This window comes from Dermacentor silvarum, chromosome 6, assembly GCF_013339745.2.
Source record: "Dermacentor silvarum isolate Dsil-2018 chromosome 6, BIME_Dsil_1.4, whole genome shotgun sequence".
Taxonomy (NCBI): Eukaryota; Metazoa; Arthropoda; class Arachnida; order Ixodida; family Ixodidae; genus Dermacentor; species Dermacentor silvarum.
In genome coordinates, this window is record NC_051159.1 from 74,842,366 (window position 1) to 74,864,536 (window position 22,171).

Below are 22,171 nucleotides of genomic sequence, written 5' to 3' on the forward strand. Positions count from 1 at the left end.
GAGTCGAATCTGCGACGTCACCTTGACGTCATCGACATTGCTGATTGGTTATAAAAAATAAGTTCGGAAGCCGGCACCCGACTTCGCGTTCTCATCGTTTTTCTAGTGGCTCTGCATAAGGCCACTTCGGAGCACCGACTCTGGTTGCATTGCTGGCTTTGACTTTTGAACCGACTACATTGCCGCAAGCCTTCGACGCGTGCCTACACCTCTGCAAGCAAACCGTTATAACTTACCTTGACAGCTTTGCTGTTAAATGAAATACTTTGAAAATATGTCCGTTGAACTTGCAAGTGCGAATGAGATGATGTCCTCAAGTGGCTGTTCAGAGTTCCCGACTGCTCCCCACTGCACGTTTGGGAATAGAAAGCTGTGGTGAAGCAATGCTTTGGAACTCGGGGAACCGCGTATCCCGTCTACCTGCTATATTCGACTGGCATGTGTAACTTTCATACAATTTGCACAGACCAAAGGTGCAATCGATCGACCCGCAGTTCCGGAACTATCGTGGAAGAGGCTGCGCCTTGCTGCTCGTTCCATCACGGCAATATCGCGCAATCTGCTCGTCACGCACTCGTTTCGGAAAAAAAGGCAGCAGTGCAAGTTTCTCGCGCGAGAACAAATTCGTTAAGTGCAGTGTGCCGTGTCGCAGTAGCATGCATGACAATTACTTGCATATACATGTTTATATATTCAGTCTAAAGGGGCACTTATTGGAGGAGTGCTAAATCAGTTTTAGCCAAGGGTTCTTGTCTGGCTTAGTGTGACCAAGGAACTCGGATGGACTCCGAAACGTCTTTGTTTTTCACCTTGACTTGGTCAGTAGCCGCAACATCTTCATCGCTAAATCAGTTTGGACCGATAAAGTATTTCTTTTAAGAACTATAGCCTCGTCAATTTCGCGGTAAGAGTTCGCACCAGAAGGTAAAATGAAGGCCAATCTTCATTTTTTTTTTTTAATTTAGCGCTGAAACCGTAGTAGGACGGCACATATTTCATGGTATGTTGGACCGTTTACGTGCTTTAAATATTCTCGAAGCTCGATAATAAATTTAGTTGAGCTTTTTTTTAGATGTACTATAGTTAATCTATATCAATGAAAAATTAACAGGTCCAGCAGACGCCGTCCAAATCCATGACGTCACGTCGAGCTGGTGCGCGAACTTCAAGTAAGCGTCGCCACTCGTCATTATAGTTTTTTTTTTTTTTCTCGTCTTTTGTGGCCTTACCAAGTCTCCTGCCATGCTAAGGTCGGCTTTTAAAGTGAAGCCTTCAGTGCGTCCAGAAGCTTTCGGAAACGTTATATGCGTGCTTTTGCGGTGTTTTGGGAGAGCTACAGATAATTAACGGGGTTTATATACCTATAAAGGGAATGTATAGGCCATGTTATAGGGTTGATACGTGCAGAAACATTTTGAAGTGTGTTGGTTAATTAAAAGCTAAATGAAAATGCTAGACCCTCGTTTTTAGCCCGTTTAGAGGCGTTATATTAGATGCTTATCATGTTTCCCAGCTTCCCTAGGAGGGCCATGCAAAGGTGCTAGAAATTCAATATTTGCAGAAAATGGGACCCATATGATACGAGTGACGTATACTAATTGAGCATTTAGAGCTTTACGAGCGTATTTTCAAACCGCGTATGAAATTTGCCCAATGTCTCTAGAGAACTCAACGCGCCACAAAATTGACACTTTGAGGGGCAACTTATGCGCGGGCAAGGTTTCAAGAGATTCAGTTAATTACAGTCTAAAGTGTTGTACGGCCGTTATCAGCTACGTGTCCCGTGAGAACTCTGTATATGTAACCTAGTTTACATTTGGTGGAAATGGGTGGCATGTTAAATGTATTGCCTGGCGAAACTAACGTTTCTGGCTTGGATTAGATCGTTGGAAATACTTACCGAATACTAGTTTTCTGCTTGCGTTTATGCGTTCCACGAGGCACGTAGGTTTCCCCGGCTTCCTCGGTGAACTAAACGAGGCATTTTGTTTGTCCTTGGTGAAAATGAGACGCATGCTATATGAGCAGTGGGTAGACGAATTTAAAAGTGTGTGGGTCAATTGAAGACCTTGCGGTAGAATATGTATGCAAGCGTTCTGGAGCATTACAAGTGTTTTGCGAACGGTGAAAAGTTAAGCTTGATGTCCTGAGAGAACTGTAACTGCCGCCGAAATCAAATTTAGAGTAAAGAGGGCGAACATTATGGCCAATGAGCATGCGAAGTTAGATGTGTGTAGATAAATTACAGCCCTCAGCAAGTGTTTGAAAGCGTGAGTCGACTGCTATCCGATATGTTTCACAGTGTCCTATAGATATACCCGTGGTACATACACTTATACTATAAGACATATCATAACATAACATATCGGATAACGATAACGGTGTGCGGAATGTTTAACGTTTGTGGTTTAATTATGATCGTGTATATTATTTACTCAATACTCATTTTCAGCTTATCTTTATGCGTTCCTCGAGGCACCTATAGTATATATTTTCTCCACGTCATCGGTGAACTAAACGAGGGACTTGGTTTGTATATTTGGTGAAAATGAGGGGCAGGCTATGGGGAATTTCTAGACAAAGTCCAGAGTATGGGCAAATTGCGGCATTTGCTGTAAATTACGTGTACAAGCACTCGGGAGCGTTGTATCTAATTACGTTTTACGAACGGCGTAGAATTTAGGCCGCCTTCTTGCGAGAACTAGAACTTGCACCGATATCAAATTTATTGAAAATGGATCGAACATTATTGAACAAAATGGATCGAACCACTGCGTATGCGAATCCTAATGCGTGTGGATAAATTACAGCCATTGTAAAAAAGAACAAAAAAACTTCTTTAAGGATTCTTCGAAAGCGTTATATACGGCCTTTATTCTTACTGTTTCCCAGTGGCCTTACAGAACTGTATACGTAACACCGAGTTGACATTTGGTGGAAATGGGAGCAATGTTAAGGCTGATGTACGGAAAATGTTTAACGTTGCTGTCTTAATTGTGATCGTTGCAAATAATTACTGAACCCTCGATTTTCCAATAGTCATGGCCTATATACGAGGCGTCCGCGGTGCCCTTGGCGAAATAAACAAATTGCCTTGTTTATATATTTCGTGCAAATAGAGGGCAGGTTATAATTCAGAGTGTGCGGGTTATTAATTACAACTTTGCAGTAAATTACTCACGCACGCGCTCCAGAGCTTTATAATTGTGTTTTAAGAACGGCGTATAATTTACTTACCTGTACTGAAAGAACTATAGTAATTCCTCCGAGATCAAATTTGGTGAAAATGAGGGGGGGATTATGACTGATGTGCATGTGAAGTTAAGTGTTCGTGGGTGACGTAAAACGTTTTCTAAAAATTGAAATTCTTAATACTATACCGCTCGAAAAGAAATAACTTCGGTGGAAATTGTGCCGGGATTCTGCGAGGTCGCACAAGTCCGCTGTCTTTTTGTATTGTTGAAGTGTAATTTACTAACACACACAAACACACGCAATCACTGCGACTGCGTCGAAACGGCCGCGTTTTCATAGAATACGGCATGTTCAACCACTGCTTCTAAACTAATACACAGACTTCGTCAATGTGTGTGCAACATGCAAGGTTTTGTGTTCTTTTCTTTATTTACGGCATTCTCGATTTCCCAGACTGTCGAGAACGGTGCAGCTACATGCAGCATGCCGTTTCGTGATGGATATATAAATGCTACGGTTGGCACGAATAGGCTCCACTCATTAGGTCTTCAATTTCGCAATTTGTCCTGTATACCATCTCCCAATTGTTTGGCTGTACCGAAGATTTCTACATAATATACCTACTTGGTGAATATAGTACGTGTGTGGGTTTATTATCCGAACTTATCAAAAAATAAGATTGCTGTGACTTACGAAATTGCAAGACTTATGAAAGTTTTAACTTTAATTGTCCTAACACGTACGTGGTTGTGGTAGTGATGTATACTCCACTGAATAACAATGCATGAGTTATGAAAATTCCCGCCGCGGTGGCTCAGTCAGCTAAGGCGTTACGCTGCTGAGCACGAGATCGCGGGATCGAAATGCGGCCGCGGCGGCCGCATTTCTATGGAGGCGAAATGCAAAAACGCCCGTGTGCTTGCGTTGTAGTGCACGTTAAAGAACCCCAGGTGGTCAAAATTAATCCGGGGCCCTTCACTACGGCGTGCCTCATAACCAGAACTGGTTTTGGCACGTAAAACCTCAGAAAGAAGAAGAGTTATGTAATCTAACTGCAAGAGCTCTGAAATGAATTGATGAGTGTGGTTCTTTTTAGGCAAGCAAAGAGGCACGACCAACTGTGACCGGGACGAGTATCACTTGTCTTTGGCGATAATTGGTACCAACCACTCGGGGTGATCGATTGCAGCTCGGCCTTCGGTTATATAACTGACGATGCCAGCCAGCCCTGCTTCCCACCACTCTTGCGCATAATACATGTGCTTGTGGCGCAGGGATGGGTGGCATGCCGCCATTACACTAAAAAAGCTGCTCAGCACACAATGTGGCAATGCTTTGAAAGAAGGAACTACGGCGCGTGTTCGGAAGTCCCGCACTGGGACTTCACATTCAGCCAGTGACAACTTCCGGGGGGGTGCGCATTATGCCACCCCATGTCTACGGCACTGCAATCGGCAATGATATTTCTCTCATTTGTAGCTAGTCAAGAAAAAAAGTGTAGAGGGTCATTTAGAGTAAAGATTTCAGTGCCTCCAAAATCAGTGGCAACGGGCTTGGCGAGCACGAGGACGACCCAACGAATGCCGGCACACATCCGGGACTCTGGATCGGACTATGGGTGTAGACGAATACAGTCCTCTCTACTTGCGAATACTTCTGCCAATGGAACGTAATCGATATGATGACGAAACCTGTCAAACACGGCTCGAAATTTGGCGAAGTTCTCTTCACAGTAAATTAAAGCGGATATACTAATATAGACGCCAGAACCTCTCGGCGATAGCAGTTGCTCGTGTTGCATACCCATAATGCGTTGACAGATAGGTGGACGAAAGATCTTGTGTGGACGGATTGACATATAAAGACGTGTTATGCTTCACCTGTTCAACTCCCAAGGCAACAAGGGGCTATGATCGACGTATAGTGGAGGGCTCCGGATTAATTCCGGATCATTTAGGACAACTTGAGGTTCTTAAACGTGCACCGAAATTTCGGTGCACTAGCGCCTTTGTATACCACGCTCGCCAGTAGTAGAACGTGTCATCAGCAGAACGCCATGGCGTTCGCCATTGAACCACATGGTCAATGCACGCCATTGAGCCACACGGTCGAATAGTTTTGAACATCTTTGTGCCCACCGAGCTTCTCAAAAGGTTAATAACCTCTTTGCCGAACCGTCCTCGGTTTCCCTTTAAGCTTAGCCTCATCGACGGCCTCCGATACTAGGAGGCGCACGGGAGTTATGGAAGAAACCCAATGACGCCGCCTGTCTTTGCATGAAAGCTACACCTTCCATCTCTCACATTCGCACGGCGGGAGTCGGCAAATCTGAGTTGGGCACCGAAATAGGGAGCCTCCATGCAAAGCGCTACATGGAGGCTCCCTGCACCGAAGTAGAGTTACTGTATATGCTACCAAAGGTCCCCCGTAGGGAGCATATACAGTAACTCTACACCGAAGCAGCTTGCAGCGCCCTCTGGATCAATTATAGTGGCTCACTGCCTCCATGCAGGTGGTGCGTGGACGTGCAAGGCTATGCTGCTGGATGGCCACCGGCGGACCGTGCGCAGTGTCTCGTGGTCTCCGTGCGGCAACCGCCTCGCCTCGGCCAGCTTCGACGGCACCGTGTGCATATGGCGGATCGACGGGGAGTCGCGCACTTGGGAGAGCGTGGCCACTCTGGAGGGACACGAGAGCGAGGTGAAGGCCGTCGCCTGGTCCCCCTCCGGACGCCATCTGGCCACCTGCGGCCGGGACAAGACGGTCTGGATATGGGACGGTGAGGGATTATAGATATGTGACTGTTGCCGTAAAGGGCGTAAAGGGTGTAGAGGGTATAATCAAAACGATGTGTGTCTCGCGCTTTGTCACTTATGACTGTTTTTGAATAGGGATCGATGTCACTTCTCGTTACCGCTCTCCTGCGATACATTAGTGGAGGAGTGAGGCTCACCCCTTAGCCTCACTCACATCTGTCTCTCGTTACCGTTGCTGGCGGTCCCGGTTAGCTTGTTTGCTTTGCGCGTGGTATTTGACCATGAACCTCACACCAACGCAGTGACCACGAATGCTCCGGCATGCAGCTTGCGTTTATATGTATTTTGGGAAATCGAAGCGGTGTCACCAACATGTGGCCCAACATGTGGCCCTCAGCGGTTAATGCATGGTTATCAACGAGGTTCGCCATCGTATCGTAGGATCTTTTTGATCTGAAGCCGTTGCGTAGCGAGTTCTTTAGGCAGAGACGCCTAAAGCCAACCGGCTTCTGCTGATGTGCACATTATGGAAATGCTCATGCAATCCTCTTGTTTCCAGGCGATCATTTTTTCCGCATGGTGAATCCTTTTGTCAAGCGATTGTATAGTGTTCTAGCAGAGCACTACCATCACTGAATCGGCCACCTGCCACTAACAACCTATCAGCTTCGTGCGTATCTCGGATCAGCTATAGCAGGCGCAAAGCTGGCAGGTGGCCCGATTGGTAGCTGTAACGGTAAGTGGTGGTGCTACGCATAATTTGTCTAGTTACCGTATTTTCGCGCGTATAACCCACCCTTGCATATAACTCGCACCCCTTACTTTGAACTCCACGAAAATGAAAAAAAATAACCTCGCGTATAAACCCGCATGCTCATCCGAAAAAATGAGGACTAGGAAGTTACAACTACGGGCAGTCATCATTTCGTTTTCAAAACAAATTTATTTCAAAACAACCGCCCCAACGTTGTCAGTGCTGTCGTCCGATTCACTGCTGCCATCCGAGGTTTCATCACCGCTCTCAAAGACTTAATCAGTCTTCGGAACCATCTCGCAGCAGCTCTGTTGCCGATTTCTTTAGCAGCGGCTACGATCTTCAGTTTCTCTTTCACTGTGAAAGACTGCCGCCGAGACACACTCATGATGCCAGGCTGGCCAACTGTGCAAACTGGGCGTACAAGAAACGGCACGGCACCTGACTCGTGCGAAAAGCGTCTAACCAGACTATATATGGATGGGGATGTGGCTATAACCTGTGTTGGGCTCTTATTGGCTTAACACACGTCGACGTCGATAGACAAACCGACTCTGCACGGCAGGCCGCGCATTGCCGTGAAGCTGTCCCCCACCTTCGTGAATATTCGCAGATAACCCGCACCCCTACTTTTTAAGCAATTCTTTTTTCAATTTTTAGTGCGGGTTATATGCGAGAAAATACGGTAAGTTGCCAAAATGGGCCAGCAGACTTGGGTGAAAGGGCAAAGATGCTCAGGTCATCAAGGATGGAGATATTTAAGGCTGGTCCTATGTATCCGACTCATGACAGGTTTCACATTGCCACAATGAAGCCTCTCGAAAGTCTCGCGTGCTAAGCTCCACCTGGCGAGCAACGGACAATCCCACGGGCCTTGTCAAGTTGTCGCCAAGTAACGGCTCACACCGACCGACCACGTGCCCGACGTGGTCGCCCGATTGTTGAGACCAAAGTGGTTCCATATTGCTGAGACGGCCGTCTCTTATCAGGTGAGGTGAAGGCCGTCGCCTGGTCCCCCTCCGGACGCCATCTGGAACCGGTAATTTGGAAATTTAGACGTGTTTGTCTAGCCATTCTCTCCGAGAAATCTATGAGCAGTTTTGTCGGAAACTATGAGCAGAGAACTGTTGGAAATGTCGGTCGTAAATGTAGGGAATGTATTTCACGTCCACACGTGTTGCGATGAAAGAAAGAAAAATGTCACTGATAAAAAAATAATTAAAAATGTGATTATGGCGCATCGTAGTGATCTTGGACATCAAGTTTATTTTTTAGTATACCACATTCATATGTTGCGGTCTTCACTGAAGCTTCGAGCCTACTCGCGGACAACTTTCTGGAAAGCCAGGGAGGCAAAGCGCGCACAAGCGAGAGCGCTTCTGAAAAAGTCCCGCATTTTCACCCGCGTTTGTGTAAGCAGGGAAAGAGGAAACATATACACCTTGTTTACAGCAAATTAGAACAAAACACACAACTGACTCTTAAAGTCAACTTATACTGCGGCTTTTCTCTTTTGCGTCTGGGCAAACGCGATACCGTCGCACGTGGAAGCTGTGTCGATTCAGCCTCTGCTGCGAAAAACGGAGCAGATTGCCAAATGCTGCCCGAATATTTGGCGCAGTAACACAATGTGCAGAACCTTCGTCCCCGTAGCCTTCCCGACATTGCCACAGGAAGTTGTCCGCGAGTATTGGGGGCGAGCTCCACCACTGGAAAAGCTGGCGCCACTGTCGGTGTGACGTGGTATGAGGGATCATGTGGACACAGCGGCCGCGTCGTCTGCTTGGACAGCGCCGAAGCGAGCTGAAAACGAAAGTTTAGTCCCACCTGCGCTACGGTTCTTATTAAGTGGGGATGTCTTCCCGCTTCGGGTGTCTGCCTGACAACACTTGAAAGCAATATAATAGACAGTGGCTGCCTTTGAAGGCGTCCGGCATGGTAGGCAATTGCTCAGTACCGCAGTGCCGTAGGCGTACGCAACGGAGCCTGGTGTCAGCCTTCACACGTACCCACAGGCCAAGACTCTGCGTGTAGCTTGGATTTCGAAACTTATAACCGGCAAGCAGCCGTCGGCTACAACTCGGGTGTGTAGCAAGCACTTCCGCGAGGAAGATTTCTGCTACGGCATTGAGGCTGCGATATCCGGTGAGTAGCAGAAAGCGCGCACTGAGAAGCTCGACCGTGCGCGCTGCCCGGTTAATGTCATGAAGATTTGGTCTATGAACTTGCTGATGCTAGATACTGGCAAGTTCACCAGAATGGAAAGGGAACGGTAAGGATCACATTGAAAAAAGGCATTGCATATGCACATGTTTGTGTTGGCACCAAACAATGAATGTACTGGATTAACAAAAAAAGAAGCAGTGGTAAATTCCTTGCTGAGAAGAACGACAAACATACAGTGCGACGCAACTTGAGAAATCGTCCAAGAATTTAGAAAAAAAAAAAAACAGATTGAATCGTCGCGATGGCACATCACGAGTCGCCGTATAGCTTCGAAGTCCCTAGATATAACGAAATTATTTTTGAACAGCTCTGATAGCGTCCACGCCATAATGATTTTTTGTGTACTGTCAAATGTGCATACGCTGCGGCCTAAAGCTCACGGCACATTGCGAAAACGCGCTCGTAGCTAAAGCGAAAGATTGTGGGCGGACATGCATGCAGACGCGCAGTCGGTCGCTGCGAACCCGTGCGATCGCTGCAAAGAGGCTTCATTCTCTTATGCTCATTCTTTTATGCTCCCTTTGGTTACACAGTCAGCACACTATACGGACATATTTCACATAGTCTGCTCTCAGCGATTGCCTATACCTTTCACGCAAGGAGCTGGTTCGGGGGGCTCCATCACGGCGACCGCGCGCAATGGGCGTTCACTGTACGTATTCGGGAAAGAGATATCGCCTGTAAACTAGTCTGCGCTTTCTGTTTGCCCAATATTATTATTTTGACAGTAAGAAACGTCCCTCGTTTGGAGAGTATTTCAGAAATGGCGAAAAGGGCTCCCGCATGATTTTCCTTTCTTTCTTTCTTTTTTTTTTTTTTAATTATAGCGCGCCGACAGCCAAACCTATGAGGATTGCGCCGCGTCCCTCATACTACGCAAGCGAGGCGCTTCCGACAGATGGCTACACCAGGCGCAGGTGCAAGTGCTGGTCCCCGGCGCGCAAGCTCGATCTGGTTTGAGCCGGAACCTAATTAACTGGCTCCCGCTCACCCGTGGATGCTTTTCTTCCTTGATGCAATCTAGACGAGCTTATAAGCTCAGCTTTCCTTTGCAGACTTTCGTCAATAAATGGAAGTAGTGTTTGTCTGCCTCGCTGACGCATGTGGGAGGGAAACTTGCCATTGGTGCGTAAATGGGCGCGAACAAGGACGAGCGGAAGAGCGCACATGCACACCAAACACACACGGGCGCCAATTGCTAACTGTTTGGCAGTTAATTGGCCCCTGCGCATATTTTGTGCGGGCCTTTACTCTTGTCCTCGTCTTTGTTTGCGCCGTTTACTGCGTAGGGTTACGTAGCCATTAGGGCAATGAACCAACTAGCACATGAATAAATACTAAAGTTCTGAATGAGAAAATTTCTAGGGTTGACTGACCGATTGATTGGATTTAACGTTTTAAAGCAACACAGAGGGGGGGGGGGGACTATGAGAGCTGGCGTATAGTGGAGGGCTTCGGAATAACGTTGACCACCTGGATGGAGTTTTTTGACGTGCACCGAAACCTAAGTGGACTAGCGAGGCTGAACAGCCCACTGTGAACGGCACACTATAGAAGCGAGCAGTTACGGAATGCCCAGTGTGTTCAGAGATTAGCGATGGCCAGTGTTTACTTGTAGATGCAATACACCTATCTCCTTGGTGTGTGATAGCCGGGTACCGTAACTTGTCAGCTTGTCATGCAGCAGGTACTGCCCGCTTGAACGCAGCTAGCGGGAAGGGCGAGTTCTCAATCGCCGTATTTCATTGTGGCGACTATTCCCATATATATATAGCCATTTCTATGCCCTGTCTCACCAAATCTGCGCAGTACAGCGCGGATTCTTTGAGACAGAGCAGAACTCAGAGGTTGTCAAAAGATGGTGGTTATGTTTCTGCACTCTCCGGAACGGAGGGGATGCGGTGACAAACAGACCCACCCCACGTTCTTTTAAAGGAAGGTTCGACTGCGATAGGTCCACTCAACCGCGGACCAGAGGCATGCGACGCGAAATCACTTAAGTTTAATTCAAAGGTGCCTACGCGACGTACATTACGCACAAAGTACGCACAACCGCATAAAGCTTCGCTAAAGGGGAAATATTAACGAGCAACCAGAGTCCCTCCCACGAAGCGTATGCAACAAAGGCCGCCACGTGTGGATTTGGGGTTGGTACGAAAAAAATAAAAAATAATAAACACGCCAGGAAACGAAAAAAAAATAATAATAAAAATACAAGCGGCAATAAACTCGACAAACACTATATGGACAATATATATATTTAGATATATAAACCACTAAATCGGTAATTGGGCCGATTCCCGGCGTTGTACGTCTGCGCCACCGAGTCCCTCCCTCGCTGCGCGCCAGCGATCACGTCACGAACAGGTCAGGAGAGTTGCGGGTGACGTTCTCACTCCATGCGGCAGCAATGTCGAGAGGTGCACTCACTTTGTGACAGAGAGAGCATGTACTCTGTATGAATTAAATTTATGTAAATTTAATTCAGACACCTTTTCAGACAAATTTAATTCCGACGCAGTTTAGTAATCGAAAGCTTCGAAAGCTTCTGTTTTCTGTACGACGCAGAAGCCAGGAGAGATGTCCACGATTGACCTTCCTAGGACTAGCCATTTTGATGTCGGATTGTTGTCAACTGCAGTGACAGAACGTCTATGTCATTCCGCCGATGCGTCGTGCTGGACGTCGCGTCAGTGAAGAAGTAAATATATCTGCGAAAGTGGTCGATCGATACGGACCCTGTTCGTGCCGGATGGTTTGGTTTACAGCACGCTATTAGGATTTATGGGGGAATTGTTTTGTTTGCTACTTGCAGAGATCAATCGTACGTATGTCATCACTTCTATGCTCTGCGTTTCTGCAGTGGAAGATTCCGACGAGTTCGAGTGCGCATCTGTTCAGACGTGTCACACTCAAGACGTGAAAACAGTCATATGGCATCCAACGGAAGAGGTAAGCGAGAATTGTTTCACAGCTGTATTAGGCCGCTTAAAGGCGTCGCGCCTACGAAAGTGTCTATTGTCGTTGTAGAAATGAACAGCGCAGCTGCAGCACTTGCCATTAAAGGAGCGATAAACAGTGAACGTCATTGTTCCGTATCATGGAAAATGTGAGCTCTTCAAGGATTCTTATCAGGCGTTTCTGTGCAGTCTCTGAGTAGTAATGGCTCATTAATTCACACCGTTGACTTGAGGAGGTCGCGCGACCGTTTGCGACTCGCGACCAAAAAGCGATCAAAGGCGACCGATGTTTACACCGGCAAGCCCGACAGAGCGCGACCCGCAAGTCGCAATCCCGGAGATTATCGTTCTCAGCGAGAACTCTAGGAATCTACGCGGTTCGCGCGCACTTCGCTGGTACTGTGTAAATTGCTTTCGCGTTCCGGCAACAGCCATGGATTTTGATTCGAGCGATGGCTGGATTTTGATTCGAGCGAACAGGAAGACGTCGTCCCTGTGCTGACGTGCTCTGCCGTGGTGTCAGCTGTGGCAGCGCGGAAGCCTCCGAAGAAACGCGATGTTGGTGGGTGCGCCCGTGCCGCCGCTCGCGTGAAGTGGCCGGCCACGCAAGCCGCCTCCTGCCCGAACTTTGTGCGCATGATAACGAGTATTATCGAGAGCAAGTTGCAACTTCTAGTTCACATTGCGGTGGGATTCGGTGCATAATATTAAAGCGAAGCTGTTCACCCGCTGTTCACCTTTGGGTGGCGTGTTCATCCAACGAACGGCAGCTGGAAAAAGGGTTGGTGTTGTGCTTTCTTTTCCTGCTGTTTAGCTTCCAGCGAATGCGACCGCGTACATTCGACACGTTGCTGCAACTGCTGCGTCCCAGCATCACAAGACAAAACGCCAATTACTGCTCTGTAGTCTGCATATGGTGGCGCGGACATTATTGCATTTGGCGTGGACGACGCCGGATAAAAACACATCACTTTCGGCGCGACGCTGATTGGTTGAGCAGCTTTGCGACCACGGTCGCGCGGGCGACCACTGTCAATCGCCGGTGTGAATGAGCCTTAAGGGCCCATTCACACTTGCGACTAGGCGTCGCGCCTACGAAAGTGTCTATTGTCGTTGTAGAAATGAACAGCGCAGCTGCAGCACTTGCCATTAAAGGAGCGATAAACAGTGAACGTCATTGTCCGTATCATGGAAAATGTGAGCTCTTCAAGGATTCTTATCAGGCATTTCTGTGCAGTCTCTGAGGAAGCTGATCGGCGCGTATGCCGTGTGACAGCCGCAGGTATGTCAGTATCATTCCGGACTCCTCCACTGCGACGTATCATAGTGTTTCTCTGGAGCGTAAAACTTTGCTGTCAAATATGTCGTCGCTTGGCTGCAGTGCCAGTATTTCTTTGCTGTCCAAGTACGACCGGTACACGTGATACTATAGGTGCACACTAGGAAGCACACTTTGTCGCCCCTTGCAGGCGATAACGAGAGTGATTCAGTGCTGCCAACACAGACTTAGTACGGTTGTTTCCTTACTGCAGTGACCAAAGGAGTTAGACCAAATTTATTTAGAAGTGCACCCGCTGTTAGGTTGGTGTGAAGATTCACCTCTAGCCTGGCAGTCTGCGCTGGTGGGAATGAGAGAAAGTCAGATTACGAGGAGTATCAATGCGGACAGCTGGCAGGGAATAAATAAATACAGGCGCTTGACTGACGCGGCGCGAGCTAGGACATTTCCTCTCTCTGGTGTTACTCACGAGCGATTGCACTAATTGTTTCGAGTACGGCTCAAAACGCGCAGTTAAGTCGTCAACGAAGCTACGATATTACAGTTAACTTATGTGCACTGATGCACACGCTTTCGGCGTTCCACAAGCGTGCCTACTTGACGCGCAGACTCAGCTCCCAATTGACACCTTCTTAATGTAAAGCATGCTTGGTTTGATAGAGAATGGTTATTGTGATTTCATTTGTGTGGTCACGCTCAAAAATGAGGAAACGTTCTTATCGCGGCCCGAGATGGCGGCGCCTGTGTACAAAAAGCGATAGCTATATTACGCCAGGTTTTCGCCTCTTCGCCGTCGCCGCACTTTGAGTCGTGGCCGCACTGTGACGTCACATCACGGCCCTCGATTCTCCAGCAACTCGGCTCGTCGCAGTCGCCGCGCGGCCACCGCTCCTGCCGTTGGTAGCCGTTGGTAAAGCCCCTATATATAAAAAGTAGCGTCATTCTTAGATCTTGCCGCCACCGCGCTCACCCCGGCGTTTCCTCCTCGCCGCCTCCTGTCGCCCCAGCCTCCTCCGCTCCCCCTCCAGCAGCGGGGCCCACTCCTGCAGGAGTTCCGCCGCCTGGGCCTCCCCTCTGGCAAGGAGGAAGATCTCCTCTTCCCCGGCCGACACCACCTTTCTGCACTTCGAGGCGTCGTGGAGTTCCTTGACTCGTCAGGGCTCTCCGCACGCCTCTAAGGACATTTCTACAAGCGGGAAGGCCTCACGGCCTCCCATCCCACCCCGGGCCTGACCGGCCTGGCACAACACCCCTGCAGACTCTGCAGCACACCAAGGCCTTCCATCTCGGCCTGATACGTGCCGCCTATGCCTGCCGGTTTTGCTTCGCCCAGCCATGGCGACTCCACTCTATCCCTTCTTTCGCTCCCACTTACCCCTCCCCGTTGGCGCTGAGCCGTGCTCCCTCAAGGGCTGCAGAAGATAGCGTCAACCTTTCCCTTTCCCTCAAGAACCACTTATCATCATCATCCCCCATTGGCCAATCCATGTCACGTGGAAGCACGCGTTGCGCTTTTGTATATTTTTTTATTTCCAGCGCGCTGCGACTGCCATTCTCGGGCATGTGCGACGAAAGTGCTGTACGCACAAACGGATCAAACATGTTAGGGACAAGAACTTCGTTGTGATGGCATGCTGCTGCGCCTTAAGTTGCCGCAACCGACAAGGCGAGGGCAAAAGGCTTTTTCTTGTTTACCATCCGGCGTGCGCAAACGCTTGCTGCACACTTGATATTTGCGCCGTCTCGCATCGTCGCGTTGCTGCTTCCAAAACGGCATTATTAAGACCAATTACTGACTGACGAAGCAAAATCGCGCCTCAAAAACTCTCCGCAGGGCGCGATCGAAGTTTTCCTCGGATTTCCTCTGGTAGCGCGTTAGCTGTCTGCCACGGCAGGCCCGACGCAGGCGGTGCCTCTGTCGATATCGCGCCTCGATCGCGCTGCTCGCGCCGAGCGCGATAGGGGAACGGAGGAGGAAGGAAGTGGATGGCGCTACTTTTTATATATAGGGGCTTTAGCCGTTGGGCGCTCGCCGCGCCCTATGTGTGACGTCACACCACGGGCCTCGATTCTCCGGCAACTCGCCTCGTTGCGGTCGCCGCGCGGCCACCGCTCCTGCCGTTGGTAAAGTCCCTATATAAGAAAAGTACCACCATCCTTTAATCAACGCCGCTTCTCTCTCGCCTGTATCTCTGATTGGACGATGATAGCGCGCGCTTTCACTTCTTTATATTTTGTTTTGTTTTTTCGCCTCAGAGCCATGTTGAAAGTCCTCTGCGCAGCCGCAGTCGCCGGCGGCGGCGGCGGCACGCGCCTGAAGCCCCTATATATGAACAATTGCGATAGCAAAATTGTAGAGAGCTATACGGAGTAGGGATAGTAGAGTAGTTTTATTGGCCGCATAAACTTGGACACATTCGCTTTCTAACTGAATTGACAAGCGTGGTGTCATCGCGCACAAGCAAACATGAATAGATCACACTGAATGACCGCAGACAACGACTGTCAAAACGCTGGCGCGACCGCTGCAGCGGGCGAAGAATCAGCTGTATAAACTTAGACATGCAGCAGCACCGGCAACACGCAGAACTGTTGTCGACGCCGTCGGCGTTTTGCCCGCGTTCGCTCAAAATGCGTGCGGCGTTGGTGACTGTTGCCGGAGCCTCTGATATAAATAGGCACTTAGTGCTGCAGCTAAACCATAGAGAAAGAAAAAAAAGTTCTTTTTTCTTTCTCTATGGCTAAAGTCGCCTCCCTTCCCTCCCCCCTCCCCCACGGCCTCTCGCGCGTCGGAAGAAGGCGCGTTTGCTCTACATATATGGTGATTGTAAAGGAGGAAAGAGACGCCTACTTCTGCAGCCCTTAAAAAAGCGAGCACGGCGCAGAACGCGCGTTTGTTCTCCGCCGTGCGTTCACTCCCCGTCAAAGCGCGCGCCCCCTCGTGCCCTTTCACTCGCACATACAGCGTTCGGCGCGCGGCGACGATTTCATCTCCATTGACGTCATACGGAACCTCACGGCGACGCCGACGGCAGAAATCTGCTTTTGAGTGTCCATATAATTGCTATCGCAATAAAAGTAGCGCCATCCACTTCCCTCCTCCTCCGTTCCACTATCGCGCTCGGCGCGACCAGCGCGATCGAGGCGCGATATCGACAGTGGCGCCGCCTGCGTCGGGCCTGCCGTGGCAGACGACAGCTAACGCGCTGCTACCAGAGGAAATCCGAGGAAAACTTCGATCGCGCCCTGCGGAGACGTTTTTGAGGCGCGATTTTGCTTCGTCAGTCAGTAACTGATCTTAATAATGCCGTTTTGGAAGTAGCAACGCGACGATGCGAGACGGCGCAAATATCAAGTGTGCAGCAAGCGTTTGCGCACGCCGGATGGTAAACAAGAAAAAGCCTTTTGCCCTCGCCTCGTCGGTTGCGGCAACTTAAGGCGCAGCAGCATGCCATCACAACGAAGTTCTTGTCCCTAACACGTTTGATCCGTTTGTGCGTACAGCACTTTCGTCGCACAGGCCCGAGAATGGCAGTCGGAGCGCGCTGGAAAGAAAAAAATATACAAAAGCGCGACGCGAACTTCCACGTGACACGGATTGGCCAATGGGGGAGCGGAGGAGGCTGGGGCGACAGGAGGCGGCTAAGAGAGGGCGAGGAGGAAGCGCACGGGTGAGCGCGGTGGCGGCAAGATCTAAGAATGGCGCTACTTTTATAAATATAGGGGCTTTACACGCGCACGGCCTGAAAGCTTCAACGTGGACTTTCTAGGTGCGCCACCGTCGACTTGCTTTCGCAAGCAAAAAGTAAAGAAAAAAACAAGCGCTTTAGGAGAGGAGACGGCGAAGGAAAGAGTAGATGGCGGTACTTTTCTTATATAGGGACTTTAGCCGTTGGGTGCTCGCTGCGCCCTCTGTATGACGTCACACCCCGCGCTCCGCAGCTGTGCTCGCGTCGCCGCAGCCATAGTTGTGGCCGCAGTATGGATGGTGTCTAATTAAAAGCGAAGCCTAAGCGCAGCCGGTGGTCTGTAGCTATCGCTACTCGACTAGGTTTAACCAGAGTTAAACCACAGCCAATTTTTTTTTTATTGTACCGTGATCGCAGGAGCTGGTGTCCGCCAGCTACGACAACAGCGTGCGCGTGTACGCCGAGCAGCTGGATGACTGGGAGTGCGCGTACACACTGACCGAGCACCAGAACACCGTGTGGTCGGTGTGCTTCGACGGCCGGGGCCGACGCCTCGCCTCGTCCAGCGCCGACGGCAGCGTCCGTGTCTGGAGCCGGCTCCAGGGGGCGCCGTCGGGAGAGGCCCGCTGGAAGTGCGAGGGCACGATCGGCACGCTGCACCCACGACCTGTCTACAGCGTCTCTTGGTGAGCGGACGAAGCTTGAGGGGGGATTTAAGTGGTCCTTGTGACGTGCCCTGCTGCAACGTCTCAGTGGTCGAGTGTGCGCCTATAGCAAATTACACTATAACCTCTGGTCACCTTATAAGCATACATACGGCTTCGCTGCCTCTGCAGCCAATCATGGCGGTGAGCAACGCATGTTGTCACGTTGAAGGGATGGTGAAGAAGCAACTTAAGCATTGTCAAAAGTGTTATTTAAGAATCAAATTTGTTATTGGGCGAACTTGTGACCCGAAAAACAAGCAACACTGAAACCACGAAGATAGCGCCGAGCACAGTAGTCCGTCGTCGTATGTATTCTCGCGGGTCACGTCCGTCATCGTGTATACATGTATCACCGTACATTTCAGGGTTATCGCTGGTGCTTGCGTACATTCTAGAATGTTCTATAACAGTATTCGCGCGCGCAATCTGATTAAACAAGTCTCGGCGACAACATTCAAGAAATTTACGACACAGTAGGCGCGTCTTACGCCGTGGACAACTTGATAGCTCTGAGTAAAAACACGGTAAAAAATGACCACCGGCAAAAGTTAAAACAATGTATGAGTGACAACATTGTCATAAAATGGTTCTTAACAGTAACCTGCGCACTTAGCGAAACGGCTTTGTAAATGATTGTTTGCGTATTGTTATTTGTTATCATCATCAGCAGCAGCAGTAGCCTATATTTATGTCCACTCCAATTACCCCTGTCTTGCGCTAGCTGATTCCATGCAACTTGCGCCTGCAAATGTCCTAACTTCATCACCCCACCTAGTTTTCTGTCGTCCTCGACTGCGCTTCCCTTCTCTTGGTATCCATTCTGTAACTAATGGTCCACCGGTTATCCATCCTACGCATTACATGGCCTGCCCAGCTCCATTTTTTCCGCTTAATGTCAACTAGAATATATTCTATTCCCGTTTCTTCTGATCCACACCGCTCTCTTCCTGTCTCTTAACGTTAGGCCTAACATTTTTCGTTCTATCGCTCTTTGTGCGTTATTTGTTATAGAACAAATTTATTTCGCACCAAGATCTCCTCTTCAATCTTCACCGTACATGACATTGAGATATGCTTGGCTATATTTAAAAAAAAAAAGGCAGCCGTGGTTGTTTACCTCGCGATGAGAGAAACGTGCTGCTGCACACAAGTGGACTGAGGTTGATGTTAACCACTTCGCGTTAGCTAAAATTAAATAATAAGTAATACGTATCATGGCGTCTGCTACACGGATAGCAGCAATGTGTAGCTCTGCCGGCATATTGTGCTGTCAGTCCAATGAATAAGGGCGATGGATTGGCGCTGGACATTGCTACTGATTAATCAATCTACAAAACAGTCAATCAAGTCAACCGTCGCTCTTTCAGAGCCGTTTGCCTTATCTCCCCGCTCTGTCTTTCGCAGGTGCCCTCTTACCGGCTTACTAGCCACAGGTTGTGGCGACAACGGAGTTCGCGTGTTCGTTGAAGAGCAGTCCGGCTCGGGAGAGCCTTCCTGGCGGCTAGCGTGCCACGAAACGCATGACCAGGACGTCAACTGTGTCGCCTGGAACCCGTCCACGCCGGGTCTCCTCGCGTCGGCAGGGGATGAGGGCCGTGTGCGCATTTGGCAAATCGAGCCGCCGCCGACTACGACGGTCGTGCAGTAGAATGTTCCATTAATAAATATCTGTTGTGTTTTCTGCGCGGCTGTTGTGTATTTTGTACCAGCTTCCGTTGGTGACCTCCGCAAGAATTTGCCGCACACATACACACCACAATGCGCATGTGCGCGATATGTTAAACACGCAAGGTCACTTCGTCTACAAGCGGACTGATGACACAATTTCCGTCCAATTCCGTTCCGCGTTCATGTCTCCAAAACGCCCGTCGCGTTTGAGTGCTACTAGCGAGAACGCGGCCAGCTTGGCTATTCGCAAATTAAATGTGTGGGAAAGGCTGCCTACGGAATTTCGCATTATAGAACATTGTATGTGTGCCGCCGCTGTTGGTGACGCGAGAGTGATTTGACATATTGTCGCGTGTGAAGTATACACGAAGACCGCCCGGAACGAACGTCTTTACTAACACCAGCGCAAAAGTGTCCTTTTCTTATTTCATGCCAAGCGCGTGCTCACAGATGGCATGTGACAATATACAGGGTGTTCATTTTTAAGTTTTATGGAACTTTAAGAAATCGCCTGTGGCAGGTAGCAAGATTATTAATATTGAGCTGGGGTTATTCGATGAGGCGGACAATATAGTAGCACGAGAAATCGAAACATATTCAACTAATTAACAAAAAATCGACTAATTAACTTCGTAGTTAATCAATTTACGACAGATATTGCAATTTACGAATTGTAGCTGGTGAGCTTGTCAGGCGTATCCACTTAGAATGAATTTCCAGAATGACACCAGTTTGGAGATATGCGCCATCAAACTCGCCGTAAAAATGCACTGTTGTTCCGCTTACTTTTTTACCAAAATGCTGTTTTATACATTGAAGCAGAAAAGTAACTAGAACGCCTACATATTTCGTCCCGCACTTACGGAAATATGTTGAAACTGTTGTCATCCTGGATATTCATTTCAAGCGGATGCGTATTGCAAACTCACCTGGTACAAATTCGTAAATTGCAATGTGTCGTAAAGTAATTAACTAAGAAGTTCATTAGTCAATTTTTGTTAATTAATTGAATATCTGTTTCGATTTCTCATGCTAATAATGTCCGCCTCGTCGAATAATCCAGCTCAACGATAAGAATTATGCTACCTGCCACGGGCGATATTTAAATATTCTGAAAAACTTAAAAATGAACACCCTGTAGAGCTACCGTTACGTACTATTACCGCTGTTGTCCTGGCCGTCATCATGTAGTAGCTGACAGGCACGGGGCCCGGACTGTAGCGTCAATGCGTGCATGCTAATCCGCGCCGCGCCTGCCAGGCGCATGCGCCAAGCGGATCATATTGACCCTTTTCGCGGTGATCCCGTAGGCGCTGCCATGTTTGATCACGTGGTGATGCGTCCATTGCTTGCCTCAGCTGCCTCCGTGTTTACAATTGATGTGTATGACGCCGGTGCGGCTTAGAAAACCTCTGTTTCGGGAGATATCGTAGACGGTGACTGAGTGGACCACACGAAGCTTTGGCCACAGCTTCAAAGAACATGCAAAAGCGCTTTCCGAGCTGATTAAGCTATGTCCAAACGCTAAGTAAGCTGGAAAAGGGAACCTTTTACCAATTGCAAGACGTGCCCTGGTCAAAGTGAAACGGCAATAGCAGAAGCCTTGCATAAGTGGTCCTCGTCCGGTGGAATTGTTTCGAGGGACACCAAGAAAGGTGCTGCGTGTCATGCGATCTATCTTACTGTTAAAGGCTCCCATTGAGCCCAGTGCAGAAAAACGGCGGTGTAGCTTCGTTTCGGCAACACTCCCGAAACCGGACGATATGCGACATCCGTAACTTAACGTTCTCCGCATACCTAGCTAGATTGAGCTAACCGAGACGGTGGACCTCGGGCTAGACTTGTAATTAAGGATTCAACATGCAGGCTGGTGACATCATTCGTGACGCCCTTCGTTGTCTGCGTTGATCAAGCTTTCAGAACACTTATTTCAGCCTAAACAGTGCTGCTACTAGCGGGAACGCGGCCTTCTTGGTTTAGGGGGAGTGAGATGTGTGAGGAAGCCTGCGCACGGGAATTTTTCACATCGTTCAGTAAGCTAAGCACGCCCAAAGGATTATTATTATTATTATTATTATTATTATTATTATTATTATTATTATTATTATTATTATTATTATTATTATTGATATATCACCCACACAAGAGAGAACTTCATAGCCATTGTTATATGCTGAAGGGGATCACCATGGCCACTCACTTAAAGGGTGCAGAAGCAAGGGAAACAGAAGAGAAAGGTACAGAGTATGAAGAGTATCACATACAGAGTATGAGCAGTATGCAGACGCGAGATGGGTTCCGTAACCGAAAAGGATTCTAGGACAGCTTTGTGTGGGTTCCGGAAGAAGGAACGACAACGAAGAGTCACAAGCATGGCTGGTGACTGCTGTAGTAAATTCGTCTACCAAAGGACGCTTTCTAGAGTATACTTAAACCATAAATTAACGGCATAACCGTAAATTACACTTGCAGAACGCACGATTTCTTTCTCTTTCGAACTTTGGTTCTGCTCGGCGAAACACCTTGTGCATTCGTCTCGCCGTTACAACCACCTCTTGACTCAAATCGCGTCTATCATCCGGATAACAGAAATGCTGCACAATCGCCGTCATTGTTTTCCATTTAGAACTCCGACGTGTGAGTGTTGGTCGGCTCTTGCGTCTGCGATAACCGACAGCTCTTATCTAACGTCGAGTGCGTCAACGGAGAACACCTATTGTTTCGTCCTGGAATAGTTCACCGACACGTTCTGAGTTTTCCACATGCAGTTCGGGCTGTGGTACGCCTTTCAGGTTTTAGTCGCAAAGCTAGGGAAATCGATTCGCAATAACCTGGAGGATTGCATAACGGTCCCATCGCAACTGTAGCCTTTATGGCGTTAGCGGAACACGCCAAGATTTTTTGGGCGGTTAGCTTTGAAAGCCTCCAGAAACACTC

The 22,171-nt window shown here is 48.8% G+C and overlaps 1 protein-coding gene across 3 annotated transcripts in view; it reads left to right on the forward strand.

Moving 5' to 3' along the window:
• LOC119455599 (probable cytosolic iron-sulfur protein assembly protein CIAO1 homolog) overlaps positions 1 to 19,247 on the forward strand; it is a 21,193-nt gene extending 1,946 nt beyond the window's left edge. For all 3 annotated transcript variants that reach the window (XM_049668897.1, XM_049668898.1, XM_037717013.2), the window contains exons 2-5: positions 5,708 to 5,974; positions 11,795 to 11,883; positions 17,277 to 17,545; positions 18,971 to 19,247. In XM_049668897.1, the coding sequence (XP_049524854.1) occupies positions 5,731 to 5,974; positions 11,795 to 11,883; positions 17,277 to 17,545; positions 18,971 to 19,214 (846 nt within the window). In that variant the 5' untranslated portion in view covers positions 5,708 to 5,730 and the 3' untranslated portion in view covers positions 19,215 to 19,247. The remainder of the gene's footprint in view (positions 1 to 5,707; positions 5,975 to 11,794; positions 11,884 to 17,276; positions 17,546 to 18,970) is intronic.
• Positions 19,248 to 22,171: the final 2,924 nt, after the last annotated feature.